This window comes from Apis cerana, linkage group LG15 (genome assembly GCF_029169275.1).
Source record: "Apis cerana isolate GH-2021 linkage group LG15, AcerK_1.0, whole genome shotgun sequence".
In the NCBI taxonomy this organism is placed as follows: Eukaryota; Metazoa; Arthropoda; class Insecta; order Hymenoptera; family Apidae; genus Apis; species Apis cerana.
Window position 1 is genome coordinate 4543818 of NC_083866.1, and position 15497 is coordinate 4559314.

Consider the following 15497-nt stretch of genomic DNA (forward strand, 5'->3'; position numbering starts at 1 on the left):
TTTTTTTTTTCTTTCGCAGGACTCTACTCTTGTCCCTGTTATTATTATCCTCAGAGATGCGGGGATCAGGGGCGAGCTGCATTCGTTGTGGCGGTCGATTTGAATGCGGGTCCCGAAGGATCGGATTTCTGGATAAAAAGAGGCACTGCGTTGTTGTTGAGTCTTGCCACGTAGATTAATCGTTTACTGTTTTTTTTTCTTTTTTATTATTATTATTAATCGATTAATTAATTAATTATATTAGAATTAAGTTAGAACTTTTTTCGATGAATCGAAACCTCTCCTTATGGATTTTGATAATTTTCAGATATTGTAGAGAATATCAAAATCCATCATACGTTCACCATTTTTTTTTTTCTTTTTTTCAAGTAGAATCTTAGAAAAGGAACTTTTGAATTGACACTGTCACTTCCCTTCCATTCTTTCTATATATTCTCATTCTTGTCTTCGTTATTATATAGTATAATAAAGGTCTGTTTCTATAAACAATAAAATATATATATATATATACATACAATAATTAAAATGAAGAAAAATTTACACGCGAATTTGTAACTTTGATACCATTGTGAACACGTGCAACGAGGCAAGAAGGCAAGGAACGACTAACCAATTCGTTTTGAATTTCTCAGGATCGTTGGATGACGAGGACGTGATTATTGTCTCTTTCGCTCTGAGCATCATCGTTCCATAATGATTCCTAGAGTCGTTGATGTTTCTCAAAGTGTCCGAGATCGTTTTGTTCACGTGAGACGCGTATTGAATCCAATCCGCCGGCGGAATCGCGGTGGAATTCGCCGGCAATCGAACATTCGACATCTCATCTTCGGCCTTGAGCAACACGACCATCGCATCTTCGATGGACAACTCGTCGTTCTTCAAACCATCGACCAGATCCTTCACCGTGGAATTCAATTGCGCTTGGAAGGCGAGCCAATCGGCAGCCGCCTTGTTATTGTAAGTCTTCTCGATCAACGTTCTCAAAGATGACAGCTGATTCTTAAGATCGGCGAAAGATCGATTGAACGTCCTGTGAAGCTCGTCGAAACTGTATTCATCGGACGAATTGGCGATGGTCAGGATATTCATCACGGTATCGTTGATCTCTTTCTTAAAATCGTCCCATTCCTCCCTCGAAGGAACAACGAGCGAATCAAACTCGGAATAATTGTATTTGAACCAGTTTAACCAAAGATTCAACGAATCTTCTCCTCTGTCGGTTTCCGTTCCCAGCCACTCGTCTTTAATGCTCCCAATTTCGCTTCTCAACCTCGCGAATTCGTCTTTAACCGTGACTCGAAACGTTGCCCAAGCGATCGGATCGATCTCCGTAGATCTCTTGCTCAGAATACCTTCGATCATCCTGGTCACAGAATCGTTGATTCGAGCCCTGAACTCTGACCAGTCGAGAGTCAAATTGGACACGTTGTTACTCGTGATAACTGGTGAGAAAGTGGTTGAACGAAAAGAAATGTTTTCTCTCGTGTTGAACGACGTGGCGTGTTCCAATGATGGTGGGACGGTCTTGAACTTGGAGAAACTTCTCGTAATCTCGTTTCTATATGTGACCCAAGCTTGATCACCGATGGGAGGAGACATTTTGTCGCTTTTTATATCGGTGATAGTGTTGTTCAAGGACGATATTATGTTGTTCTTGAAGTTCTTCCAATCGAAGATTGCCAGAATCATGTCGCTCATTCTCGAACTATTCAACGAAATTTGTTCCTGCTCGTACCTCTTCTTCATCGCCAATTTGGGCGCAACATCCGCCCTCGTGGCCGCGATCTGATCCTTCAAATTGGCAAACTGATCGACGACGCTTCGTTTAAACGCCATCCACTTGGTCACCGCGGCTGGCCCGCCAGTCATCGTGCTCATAGACCGATTCAGCGATCTCGTCACGTTACTTTTCAAACCGTTCCAAAATCGATACGCGTTCGCTACTCCAATTTCAGAATCCGATCTCTCTTTTTGGGTTTCTTGGCTGTCGTTCGATGGATGCAACGGGAACAATTGATTTCTAAGATCGGAAAACGCGTCGCTTATGTAATTTTTAAACGCTGCCCAATCGGTGTCCAGATTGGTCCTGGAGTTGTTGATGTAAGCCACGATCTCTTCGATCGTGTTGTTAATATCGTTCCTCAAACCTGTCCAATTGAACGATTCTGCTTTCTCGATTTCCTTCCACGGCTCGTAAGATGGCGCTGGTATATTCTCGCAAGAGATGATGGGATTCTCCGGACCGACCGCTCGCATCACCTCCGCCTGAATCTGTCCTATCTCGTCCGAACAGTCGCAAATCAACCTCGCCAGCGACATCTTACGCAACTCGGTAAGCTGATCTAGAGAGAAAAAGAAAAAGAAGAAGAAGCGACAAATTGTACTCGTCGTCTGCCTGTTGTTCACACATTCCTACGACGTATGATCGTAATTAAGAAATATCGACAGGGAAAACTTTGTTGGGACGAAAATTAAAATTTAAAAAAACTTACCTTCGGTGAACGAATGAGGTTGTCCACCCACCTCGTACCAAAATCTGTCTCCCCTCTGCAACCTGACGAACTGGTCGGCGATCAGGCACATGAAAGTGGATCCAACGATGCTACCAGCGTTAGGCAACTCGGCCAGAGCCCCCGTGTACAGATCGATATCGTGAACGGACTCGTACAACGATGAAATATCCTCGAGAGTTCGTGGATCTAGGTGGCCCTCCAAGTCTGAGAAACTTTCCGCCCTTCCCAATCCGCAATATTCCCTCCACACCGTGTAACCCGGGAGCCCGTGATCCCTTCCACGCTGTATATTCAACGAGACCAGATCCAGGCCACATGGGACGGTCGTGTTCGCGACTGGGTCCTCGAACAAGTGATTGGTCAGCTGAGAGGTGACGTGAGCGGACGTCATCTGGATCATGTTTCTGGTCGCTGATGTGATGGAACTCCTCAACCCACCCTCCGCGTACAGGCTGTAAGGGTTGAACAGCATTCGATGCAACTCCACGTAGGAGGAAGTCCCCGCCCTCTCGTCGGTCATCCTCATCAATCCGGGCAGCAAGGTGTGGGCGAATCTGAACGCGGCCGCAGCAAAACTGTTCGCTATACTCGGATCGACGCTCGTGTCATTCCTGTCTAATTTCCAGCTTCTGTGGCCAGATCTCAGGGGTCTGAGGTCCCTCTCATCCGTCTCCCGATCGCCCAGAACTATTGGCACGAACTCTCGATACGTGATGTGTTGCAATTGGGCGCCGACCACGCGTCGAGACTCCTCGTACAGCGTCTGGTCGTCCCACGAGGGGTTGATCCTCGCCAGTCGCTCGGCCACCCTGTTGTGCTGCCGCGCCCACAATAGGTGCATCGTGGTCAAGTGAAGATTCTCGTTCGCCCTCGCGTCGCCTGCCGCAAAACAGTATCTCCCTCTGCGTCGCTCGGTTTCACGGTTGCACCCGTCGTTGGGATCCGTGCTAGGAGGCAAGAGAGTTCGATTGTCGGGGGTCAGTTGCATTTTCAAACGGCCGCCCCTGAACTCGCGCAAATTCTCGGCCGTGCTCTTGTCCGTGCCGTAAATCATCGACCCGTCTATGAACGCCGATACCTGCAAATATCGTTTCGTTTCTCCCTTTTTCTCCCTCAAAGGGGAAAAATTGAGTTTATCAATCTCGTCTCCATTGTCCTCGTCCATTTCCATCGTGGCGAGAGTCGTTATTATTATCAGGGGTGGAGATAACGAACGCGTGATTACGATCGAAACTCGTCGAACGGCCGACGATATAATGAGGTTAATTAACAGCGTTGTTAACGGCGCGAGCCGTGCTTATTGTTCCGAGGGAAATTTTTCATTGATCTCGGCTGCAATTTCGCGCCCCAAGAATTACGATTTTCAACTACGATTTATGCGTACGAGTTTCTATATCGAATATTCGAATTAATTGGGGAAACGAAACGAGGAGAAGGGCGATCGATCGATCTGGATACCTGGTTCAACTGTTGCCTGGGGCCGAGTTTGCACTGGGGTGCCGGGGCCGATCTGACGAAGTCCATGCAGGTTCTTCCTGCGACGTCGAACACGGGATCTCCGGACGAGACGGGGACAGGGAAGCACTCGGGATGGGCGTCGGACGGTGGACAACATGGGATCGAGGTGCCGTTCAGACCTTGACTGAGGGCAGTGGCCGTGATATCGTGGTCCAGAAATTGGCCGTAAACGGCCAGCATCACTGTGAAACTCGGGTTGCTACTTGGCGAAGGTTTGTGAACTATCAGGCTGACCTCCCTCGCCGAGGGTAAATCGGCGCCCGAAACCGCTCTGCGGGGGGAATCGATGCCATCCCCGTAATCAGGGGGCAGGTGTCTTACGAAAGGTGTCATCGCGACTCCCATCTGCATAGGCCTGTTGCAACTTCCGTCGAAGGTCCTGTATTTGACGGTGGGTGGACAGTCCGGTTCGGTCAGTTGCTTGCACGCGCCTGAAATAAAGTGACCCGCGTTTTAAACTGCCAATACGATCGTGTATTTCGTAAATTAGAGGAATTCTTTACCAAAAATTTTCCATCCTGCGTCGAAGAAGCTTCCAACGGCAGACGGCTCTCCCTGAATGGCCCTCAAGTTTTCGATCTTTCTTGTTGCCGCAAGCTCGGCAACAGCGGCCAGAGCCAGCGTGCCGGCATCGATGCAGGTGCTGACTGCGTGACGATGCCTGACTTCAGGCGACGGTGAGGTCAACGGTGACGTTGAGGCGTCCGTGAAAAGGCGCTCGCTAACCGCCTGGCGACCAGCTTTCAATCCTTCTCTCACCTCCTCCTTGGACAATCTCCGTGTCACGGTTTCTCTCGTTTGATCAGGCAAGAAGATGGAATTGGATGGGGCGATGGAAGGGTTGCTGAACAACGTGTAAGAGCCAGATTCGGGGGCGAAGCCTAGCTTCAGTTTCTTCAAAGATCTGCTAAGATTCGCGTTGGACTCGAACGAGGGGGCTGTCAGATTCGGCCCTATATCCATTATGTCGTGGCTCACGGAGTAACTCACTGTCACTACGAGAGCCATGGTGAAGATCGCTCTGAAACAAGAGTATTCGTTCAGTATTGGTACGTAAAATTTTAGAAACTTAAACTGCATTGGGAAAAATTTTTGAATGAGGAATCTCTGAAATTTATTAATATATATATATAATTATAACATTGGAAAGGATAGAGGAGAGTAATTTTCACTGGGAGAATAAAAAATTATAATAATATGATGATATAATAATAATATGAAAATATAATCCATAGAATTAATCGAAAACGCATTAATTGACGTATCATTGGAAGAAGCTGTTCGAGCGGTTGGAACGTCGAACAACCATACTGTCATCGTACAATTATGCATGTAATCAAGGCCAACGTCACGTAACTCTAATCCTATGCGAATGTTGTTTACTTTTCGTAAACGCATTACACGTCATTTCATCCTGTAAATTTGATAAAGGGCCTGTTGTTCTTAATATCCGCCATATTGCGTGTCGAAGAAAAGACGACATCGTTTTATCGTTATCCAAGATCATTCTCGGGGAGGGGAAAAAATGACATGTATTGATATTTTCTTGCAAAATCGAATCGGTATTCCAGCGATCCGGGGATATGATCCTCGTTTGATCTGTCGTGTGTATTCACATTGTTCGCGCAGAAACCGCAACAGAGAAACCACAAGAGGTTTCATCATTGCACGGTATCCCCTTTACACGTTAAAGTTTTCCAATCCTATGAAAAATGTGTTCTAAATGCGGACAATATGTATGTACGATTAAATTTTCAACTAGAAATTAGAATTAATTCAATTGAAAATTAGAATTCTTTGTCTGTTGTTTATTAGAAGTTATTAAAAGATATTTTTAAAAGTAAGATCGCGATATTCTGATAGAATATTGATATAGAATCTTAATTTGTATTTAAATGATATGTAAATGATATTATCGATTGATCTCTTCTCAGACTCTTCCAGCTAAATTAATTCGATCGAATGCATCAAATCGTGCATTCTATCATTATCTAAATTCTCCAACATTAAATCCTTTGTTGTCAAATAAAATCATGAGACAATATAATAATTCTATTTTTTTTTAAGTATTATGCAATTTACTTACTCGCTAAAATTTTTATTTGAAAAATTCTATATAATCTTAATTATTCGAAAAATTCCATATTATTTTCCATCCTTGCATCGATGCACGCTTATTTCCTCTCGCATACGTACTTATCTTCAATTTAATTATTTAAGGATCAATAAAGATTGTCCGTCATTATTGATCAAAAAAAAAAAAAAAAGAAGCACAGATAAATCTACGACCATTTTAAAAACGGTAATAAAATACGACTCACACCGCGATCGTGTACGCGATACATCGAATCCGCAACAGTTGTCTCCTCGTATGAGAATAAAACGGCAACGCATCTTGACCGTAGTAAACCCTGGTCGGATTATCGCAGGTCAACGAAGTCTTCTCCGAGGAAGGCATGTCTCTCCGTTTGCACTCGTCGTCGAGACCACGACCACACTGAAACGATGGCGGCCAGTGGTTCGAGGTGAGCGATGATTTTACATAAGTATCCGCTTACGGTGGGGACACGATCATTTTTTCTCTTCCTTCTCTTTATTTCCTTCTTTCTATCGAGATACGATGAATGGAAATCGAAAGGGAACTTGGTTGCGGGGTGGAAAGGTTGAATCGAAAAATTGAATTGCAGCGATTGCCACGATATCAAATTTTAAAACGGGAGAAAATTCTTTTTGCTACGACGAAAAGTTTCGTGATGGTGATAGTTAATTGGAGAAACTTCTACTTTTTGTGAGGTTTTCTTTTTTTTTGAAGAGGTATAACTTGTTAAGATTTGAAAATCTGTTTCGGCGAAAAGAAATAATTAAATTAATGGGTGGATTCTTTGACCTGTTTGTTTGATTGTGATTAATTATACGTGCGAACATCTACGTTACATCACGTGCAATGCAATCTCTGGTAATTATATAAACACGCTTAATTAAAGACGCAAATTCTTAACGCGGTCAAATATCGGATTGATGTTGTCCAGATGCAAGTTGTATTTTAACACGTAGTGCATCGAACGTTCGTCGATAGAAAATAATATTTTATTATTGGTAATTAAAATTGCAATATATTATTTATTATTTCTTCCAAAGAGAAAGAATAAAAGGTTAGAAAAAATTTATACTTTACACTTATACAAAGAAAGATTATTAAAAGATATTTAAAACAAAAAGAGATTCTCTTTGAAATATAAGTAAAAATAGAAAAAAAGATTAACAACAATAATTTATACTCATTTTACAGCACTTCAATCCTTACAAATTATCTTTTTAATAATAAAAAAACCAATCTCTTTCTCTCTCTATCCTCTTTCCAGTTGAAAAAATAATGTAAAAAAGAATCTTTCAAAATTGCAAATCTCTGCAAACGAAACAAACTCAACCTAACTCTAATCCCTGATTTTCTATAATTCATTTGATTAAACAACAAAAAAACTTTTTCTCTTCGTCGCTTTCTAATAAAACGATAAATAAAACGATAAAAAATAATAATAAACGAACTCACATCAAAGTGGCGCAGATGCAACATTGGAACTGTCTGATACGGGTCTTCCTGCTTCTCAGCAAACTCGCGAATTCCACATAATCCGGTGAGTCCAGAGGCCTGGTGAGGGACGTCCTCTCGTTCACGCACCTGTTCGTGTACATGTCGCAAGCCTCGCCTGGCCAGGCGAATGGAAAACGCGATTCGCCGACGATCACGGCGGCGAACAAAAGATAACTGGGCAACGGCCGAGGAGGTCGCCGTGGTCAGAGCCGGGTTTCGCAGCTCGACACCGCTCGAGTCGACTCGGCTTACCGCCAGAGGAATTGGCGGAAGTTCCGGCGGTACCAGTGGACCGCCGCCCTCCCGTTCCTGTCAGTGCGTCGCGAGGCACCACTTCTCACTTTCTATCCTGCATTGATTCGTGAGAAAAATTGACATCACACGTTTCCCCTTGTTGAATTAACGTTGAAAATTACGTTTCTCTTCCTTCCTCGGTGCGAAAGTGTAGTGTTTGAGAAAGTAGATTTAAATGGCGACTCGAATCGAATAGATCCGGATTTTTGATTTTTGATATTTTTGTCGTAAGAAAATAATCGAACATTCTCGATTTATTTTTGTATAAAATTTAATCATGTTTTCTGAACTTTATTGGTATACAAGTATACGTTGGTATATTTTAGAATCGAGCAATTTAAAATTGAAGATTGTAATTTTTTTTTATTAATATATATTATTGAAAGTTTCAGAGATTCGATCTCGAGAATCATAACAATGAGTTTTAATTGTATATCAAGATTTTCGTATTCTCGTTGCTACGAGATACGATGGATACTTATTCTTACCTAGGAAAAAATTAACGACGCGTGAAAAAATGAAATATCGGTAAACACGATACGAACGAAATTAATCCCGGCACATGTTGAAATATCGTATAAATTTTCAAACACTTGAAGTTTCAAAATCAACCGAGATTAAAATTTTTTCAAATGTGTATAATATAATAAACATATCTATAACGATATTCTTGTAAATTGTAAAAAAAATCAAAAATCCCCTAAAAATTGCCAGGAAATAAAAAATAAAAATCGTACAACGATCGAAGAGAGAGGCAATTAATCCTAGATCACTCGAATCGTCGCTCGTTCACGATGAGTGAGACAGATTTGAATACTTTGACGAGTATTCTCGCTATTGTCCAAGGTATCCAATAAATATATAGCCTCCTGAATGCATGTGGTACGAGTATACACTCGATCCACAAGTCGACTAGTTTCGCGTTATATAAGAAGAATCGAAGATCGATGGCCGAGAATGAAACACGAGTCGCCTTATATTTTTATGAGTGGGTATGGATCGAGGCCGAGAAACAGAGATCGATTTATAAGCGATGATCGAATACTTTTGTGTCTTAAAATAAATTGATAAACCAGATGATATACACGTGCGATAGCCACATTACGAATCTTATGATTCATTCAGATACTTTTGGAAAAAATTATTACAAAACTTTGAAAACTTTGTACATGTACAAAAAGAATTCTAAGAAAACTTGAAGATAAATCATTCGATCTATAACAAGCTATATGGAAAAGAAAAGAAAAGAACAGGAATTAAAAGCTCTCGCAAAGAGAGTTAAAAAGCAACCCTGTCTTCCATCCTTCGATTTTCCACATATCGTGTCACTTTTAAAAAAAATTATTCACTCACATTTTCCCAATTCTTTCCGCAATCAACAATCATCGCCGGTTCGAACGCAACACTTGAACACGGCAAAAATCGATTCGATAATCGGTGGAAGCTCTGATGACCACCCTCTGTCGTCGAATCGGCGATCAACGAGCTCCCTGTTGATTATCCCCTCGCTCTCTCTCTCTTTCTCTCTATCTATCTCTCCTTCCACCACGTGTGGCTAGGCAGGTAGTAATTATGAAAGCCTGGTGAACCGGTGAATCGATCGTCGCGCATCCACCGCTAATTACAATCTTCGACGCGTCGTAAACGCGTGTAATTAACTCGATCGAATGCGAAAATTAACCGAGCGACGATAATCCGGATCGTTTCATCGTATAGGGACAACGAGGAATCGACTGCCAGAGGTCGACGGCTTAGCTTTGCGTCTAGCGCCCTCCCCCCTCCTTCATTTTTTTAACCCGTAATCTGTACGTAACGTAATACGCGAGAAAAGGTTTCTTCAAAAGCGTATTGGTTGGGCTTCGCGGAGAATTCGTGAGAGAACCCTGAGCTTTGTCGCAAGTATTACGTGTTATTACATAACTCTTTTATTCTTTAATTGTTATTTGAAATTACCGGCGAATAATCGAATTATCCGTTTTACCAATGGGAATGGGATTATACGAGTGATTTTTTTAGATAATATTGTAGAAAGTATTTTATGTATTGGTCGATTGTGATATATGTGTGCGTGTTTAAGAGCAATTGAAATGGAGAAGTATAGAAATTTTCGTGAGATAAATGTTAGAATGAAATGACAGAACTATATTTCTTTTTAATTCTTTCCTCCAGATGATTATCACTTAATGTTATTATATTGTTATATAAGTTGTATAAATTGCTGTATAATAATGATCTGTGAATACTTTTTCAAATTATTGTGTATATTTAATTGAGATTTATGACACTTGTTTATAGTTTAAAAAGAATTAAGAGATCACGTCGTATTTCCTAACAACATTTTGATTTTAACCGTAAAATTATACCGTAAGATGTATCAAGTTTTGCCATTTAACCGCAAAATGCAAAACGTAATCAGAAACTTGATCGTCGAAACATCGACAATCTTTAAATACATTATATAGGATAGGAACATTTTTAGAAACGAACGATATGAATCTAAGTTTTAATATCTCACGATTGATTCGATATAATAATAAATTCGTTGAAACATTATTTGGTCAATATTCGGTACAGCAAAAATTGTATTTCTTCGAGGCGCGAAGCTCCAACCATTGTTCCTGGTTGGGCACGTACATTTCCGCCGGCATGCGTTCCAATCCAGGGGATTCTGGCGATCCACGCTCGTTTGTTCTTCTAGCTGAAACGAAGGAAAAATAATTAGATGCGAATTTACATTTCTGTATTTTTGGATTTGCACCACTCACGATTCGTATCGTATGAAAATGTTTGTAACAATTCAATGGTTCGATTTTAAAACGTGAATTTATACTTTGGATTTTCATGACCGATGATTCATCTTTTTATATAAAATATAAAATATGAAAGTATTTATAGAATTCTACTAAAGACTAAATTTCCAAAATTTGAATAATTTAAATTTGCGAATAAGAAGGACATCAAATCCAAAACGTAAAGTCTAAATTAAGGATAGATTTTTTGGAAAATCAAATTTCTATGTATGGATTTATTTTCCTCTTGTATTTTTATACCGTTTAAATTCTAAACACGCATAAATCTAAATAAAACATCGGAAACAAAAGCAATCATAATTTTAATTTCGCATCAATTGTTACCGAGTCGTTTGCGCATGGAGATAGCCTCGCCAGGATGTCGAAGAAGCAATCGTCCAACCCCCTCGCATCTTCGCAACACTTCGTTCTTTAAAAGATGATCCCGTACGTTCTGAGAAATTATCGGACAATTGGTCACCCATTTCGACACGTAAGCGAAGTCCGTGAGCAATTGCAACGCGCCATATTCGCTAGAAAATATTCCTTCGATCGTAGAAAACACTGACCTACTTTATTTCATCCCGTTTCGTCGTTTCATCGAGATATAAAGAGATAGGCCAGAGTTTCTTTTTTTTTATTTTTATTTATTTATTTTTTACCTAAATTTAATTCGATGCAGATATATGTAATCCAACCAAGCTTCGCACATAATTTTCAGGATCATGTTCGACGTATCGGGATCCTCGATAACTTCCAATACAGGGAGCAGCACTTTCTCTGCGGAATCGAGAGCCCTTTAGAGAATCAAGAGCGAAAGAGTGAAAGGGATTTTCTTACCGAAGTAAGGCTGCACGTAGAGGCTAGCCGCCACCGGGGCTATGTCGCCACCTTTCCTCCAATAACTCGACCTTGGAAAGCACATATGCAAATTTGCCAGGCTGACCACGCGGCAGATCTTCGCCAGAATATCCGTACACTTGGTGGAACATTTCTTGGTGGAAAGTTATACACAGAGCAAATAAGAATCCTCTCTTTACTTTACTTTTCCTTTTCTTTTTTTCCAAACAAACAAAATCTGGACATACCTGGAGTAGATCTATATTCACGTTCACCTCGGATACAATTTTTGCCCTCATTTTCGCGCAAACGTATACCTGAACGCTCACAGAATCTGTCGATAATGCATTGATATGGTCGGCAAGCTGAAATGACCGGATTTTAATTTTTAAATCGTTCAAGTACAGAAGAAAAGAGTGTAACTCTTTTTCACCTTTAAGTAAGAAAGTTCCTCGAGGCAATTAACTATGTCACCCTTCACCAAAAGGAAGAACACGTCCAGTTCCCACGTATGTGCTATGATTTTCGCCTCCTGCACTATCCACAGCCTCGCTGTGTGCACCGAATGATCCAACCGATGGAGGACGACGATCTGTTCCGACAGTGGCAACTCCATCAATGGGGCACCTATCACCCATTCGCCGCCTGCCTCGCACTCGTTGCTCAACCTGACGAGCAATTGGAACAATTCCCCGAACATTTGGCCCGTGTCAGACCCCTGAAGAAGTGTGAAACAAAATCGTGTCGAAACGAATAATTAAAATTAAATTAGAACGAAAAGAAGGCTCACGTCCGTGGAGCAAGCTTTCGACTGGCAATTGAAAGCCGAGGTGTAGGCCAGTCTAAATAATTGATCCCATTCGATGATCGTGGCATGGCAACGAAGAGCATCGCAGAGGTTTTGCAATGCTGGCCTCACCGTTTGTGGCACTGCTCATAGAAATATTACAATTTAATTTAATTAATTGTTTAAATTCCGATTCGACTTTGTTATATGCTCGTTTCTACACCATGGTTTTTCTGGACGAATTGACTGAGCCAGTCCTTCAATTGCTGTGCTCCGTGACTGTGACGAGTCGCGAGGGCCTCCGGAGACCACCAGAGGACCACGTGATCCAGAATGCTCGACAAAGCACCCCACGCGATTTCTTGATAGTAATTCTTCACCTTCTTTATCGCGCTACTTCTCAGCCTCGTCTCACCTTTCATCGATAATATCATGATCACGGGCATATTTCATTTTATTACATTTCAATTGCGTCGGATTACAAATACAGTTAAGTTTAAGGTTTTGATTTACTTGATGGATACCACGTACCATTGATAGTCTTCAGGGCATCTGTGCCCAACAATCTAGGCGAAATTTCTTGCACGACGTTCAACAGTCGAAGAACGTATTTGTTTTGAGTATTGACCAACGTCTGAATACTTTCGATATTCGACACTTCCGGTTCCGTCTTCGACGAAGAATTCTCGATCGGTGGCGTCAAATGTCTCGTGAGGGCTCTGCAAATCAAATTTTTCATTTTTCAAAATATTCAACAATCAAAAGAGACGATTCTACTATTTCGCACGGCACAAGAATGTTTAATGCTGGTTAACCAACCGATAAATTTCAATACTCGAATTGTCCGAGACATCAGCATCACCAGAAATTGTTGAAGAAGGATCGGTCTTCTCCTGAGGCTCGTAATTTGTTAAAAGGCAGTCGATGAGTTCGTGGCAGGATTCTTCGGCTCTGTTTTTGGCCAATATCTAGAAAAGACGAACTTGTGAAAATGTTATCAAAATGTTAAAAAAATAATTCTTTATTGTAAATATGTAAGCTATATTATATGGATTATATGCAGAGAAAATTATTTATTAATTATCATTTAGAGGGAGTGAAATCAATATTTCAATGTTATTTTCGTTTCTTTAAACATACAATAGAGTAAAATTTTAAACTAATATTAATATTAAAATAATTTTAAACTATAATATGATATTCAGATTATTTAATGGTATTTAATTAAAATTTAAATAATTAAGATATATGTTAATTATATATTTTAATATTTAAATTCGAAATTTTTCAGAAAATGAAATTTCAGAGAAATGAATGATAATGTAATACTCTATTTTGTTTTGTTTTTTTTTGCTATTTCTTTGAAATTTAAATTGAATAACTTGAATTTGACTTTAATTTAATCCTCATACATAAAAAAAAAACATTTAATTATTTTTATTCGAACTTTTTTATACCACTTTCTTACTATGCCACTTACTCGTGCCAAGAAATTCACAATCATGTTCATTGAAAAATTTGAAACGCTGTACGTATGTTCCAGAAAAAGATATTGAAATTTTAGCGTGTAAAAGAGTAAAAGAAAAGTAAATTTTTACCTGCAATATTCGTGTAACAGATATCTTCTTCATCGGTTCTAACATGTAAGGACAATCGTTACAGAACACATTCGTAGAAACATCAGAGACGTCGATATCCATATCCAGCATATCATTATAAATGTTCACCAATCTGGAATCAGATGTTTCATTAATCGAAAATTAAAAAGTTGCAAGATTTTCACCTGAAAATTATTCTAAGTAGTTCATCGCTCTTGCAATCGACGATTTCATTAATCAAGTTGCGAGTAAATCTCGCGAGAATGTTCAGTTTTCGTTTCAATATCATCAAAAAATATCTCATCTTGTAATTATAAATTGGATGTGCACTGAGACTCGGCGTACTGATCGATTTATATTCTTCCTTCATCTCTTCTAAATCGTTTGCGATTCCATTGTATACCTGCATTCAAAATGCGATTCAAAATGTTTATTCAAGAAAAGAAAATTTATATTCATTCGTGAAACTTTTAAAATTTAAAAAAACAATTTTTTAACAAATTTTAATTTCATGAATATTTCACTAGTTTTTATAAAATTTATTCTACATCCAAAAATTTTGATATCGAAAAACAATGGGAGCTTTTTCAAATGCAAAACGAAAATATAAAATATGAAATTTTAATTCTAAAATATTGAAATATTGAAAAAGAAACAGCTAATTCCTAATTGAATTTGAACAGCATGAAAATTTTCCTCGTTATCGATATCAAACAGAATATTGCAGAGATATTAAATCGATTAATTTTAATAAAAAATTAAATTAAATACAAATTGAAAAAGAAAATTTTCACACCTTTATATCATATGTCTGAGCGTCTGCAATGTCTCGAATAATTAATGCTATGTTTTCCACAAAATTGTCCATTCTCTTTGTGAGCATCGATGAGTCTGCGAACCATTTCTCAAGAACATCACTCGGAAACGGCAACCATTTGCCAATATTTACTCTATAATTAATATCCATATGGCTAAAGAACTTTAAAATAATCAAAAATTTACACCGAATTTTATTTTTCTTTCAAATCAATTGTATAGAAAATTGTATTATTATTATCATTTGTGATTTCGAGATTTATATTATTTCTAAATGCGATAATTACAGATGGAACACCTTTTAAACTTGAAAGAAGATATAGTCTTATTATGCTACAGCAATAAACATATTTTCCATTATTATCCACATTATTCTATTATTAATTTATTAAATACTTGTGATATTTACTCGATTTTATTGAATTCTAATGAACGATATCTAATGAACGATAAGATTCTTTTGAATCATCAAATTATCTAATAAACAATAAGATTCTTTTAAAATGTTTCTGATAGAAAATCGATTAAGAATACACGGTTGAATAATGATATTAAAAGACAAAAGTGAAACTAAGCAATTTTACTTTATACTAAAGCAAAAGTCGTGTATAACTCGAGTAGAGTTGCCAAGGGAACGCCTAACGAATTGCAATTATTCATGCAGTCGAAGAAATATAAAAATCAGTATTTTAATTCATTCTTTTATCTTTTGATGATAATGATTTTATCAATACTGTTTATAAGAACAAA

The 15497-nt window shown here is 39.1% G+C and overlaps 3 protein-coding genes and 1 long non-coding RNA gene across 5 annotated transcripts in view; 2 read left to right on the forward strand and 2 right to left on the reverse strand.

Moving 5' to 3' along the window:
• Positions 1–718, forward strand: part of LOC107995585 (dynein axonemal heavy chain 2) — a 32764-nt gene extending 32046 nt beyond the window's left edge. The window contains exon 64 of the mRNA XM_062086199.1: positions 20–718. Within this exon, the coding sequence (XP_061942183.1) occupies positions 20–174 (155 nt within the window). The 3' untranslated portion in view covers positions 175–718. The remainder of the gene's footprint in view (positions 1–19) is intronic.
• On the reverse strand, positions 410–9974 carry LOC107995589 (uncharacterized). 2 transcript variants are annotated; one of them, XM_028665630.2, is made up of 6 exons: positions 9271–9974; positions 7582–7972; positions 4535–5052; positions 3972–4462; positions 2493–3591; positions 410–2342 (listed from the first exon to the last, which is right to left on the reverse strand). In XM_028665630.2, the coding sequence occupies exons 2-6, from the start codon at positions 7722–7724 to the stop codon at positions 538–540; spliced, it is 4056 nt and encodes a 1351-aa protein (XP_028521431.2). In that variant the 5' UTR covers positions 7725–7972; positions 9271–9974; the 3' UTR covers positions 410–537. The 2 variants fall into 2 exon arrangements, with proteins under 2 accessions (XP_028521431.2, XP_028521432.2); XM_028665631.2 differs by lacking the exons at positions 7582–7972; positions 9271–9974 and adding an exon at positions 6353–6489.
• Positions 6442–11750, forward strand: LOC133667390 (uncharacterized). The gene is made up of 2 exons (XR_009832852.1): positions 6442–6556; positions 11428–11750. It is a non-coding gene; the product is annotated as an uncharacterized LOC133667390 (long non-coding RNA).
• On the reverse strand, positions 10158–15233 carry LOC107995590 (coiled-coil domain-containing protein 142). Its single transcript, XM_028665634.2, has 13 exons — positions 14728–15233; positions 14117–14334; positions 13932–14064; positions 13153–13301; positions 12865–13052; positions 12557–12748; positions 12337–12476; positions 11980–12264; positions 11795–11911; positions 11547–11700; positions 11369–11486; positions 11052–11239; positions 10158–10615 (listed from the first exon to the last, which is right to left on the reverse strand). The coding sequence occupies exons 1-13, from the start codon at positions 14896–14898 to the stop codon at positions 10476–10478; spliced, it is 2193 nt and encodes a 730-aa protein (XP_028521435.1). The 5' UTR covers positions 14899–15233; the 3' UTR covers positions 10158–10475.
• Between the last annotated feature and the right edge of the window lie 264 nt (positions 15234–15497).

Bases quoted from the DNA above. Each gene is read 5' to 3' on its own strand.
- LOC107995590 (XM_028665634.2), bottom strand. From the start codon at position 14,898: ATGGATATTAATTATAGAGTAAATATTGGCAAATGGTTGCCGTTTCCG. The intron at 11,701-11,794 runs GTATGTCCAGAT...CTTTCCACCAAG, and splicing joins TGAATATAGATCTACTCCAG to AAATGTTCCACCAAGTGTAC. The intron at 11,487-11,546 runs GTAAGAAAATCC...TCGATTCCGCAG, and splicing joins CTACGTGCAGCCTTACTTCG to AGAAAGTGCTGCTCCCTGTA.
- LOC107995589 (XM_028665630.2), bottom strand. From the start codon at position 7,724: ATGTACACGAACAGGTGCGTGAACGAGAGGACGTCCCTCACCAGGCCT. The intron at 4,463-4,534 runs GTAAAGAATTCC...ACTTTATTTCAG, and splicing joins CGCAGGATGGAAAATTTTTG to GCGCGTGCAAGCAACTGACC. The intron at 3,592-3,971 runs GTATCCAGATCG...CGATATTTGCAG, and splicing joins CCAGGCAACAGTTGAACCAG to GTATCGGCGTTCATAGACGG.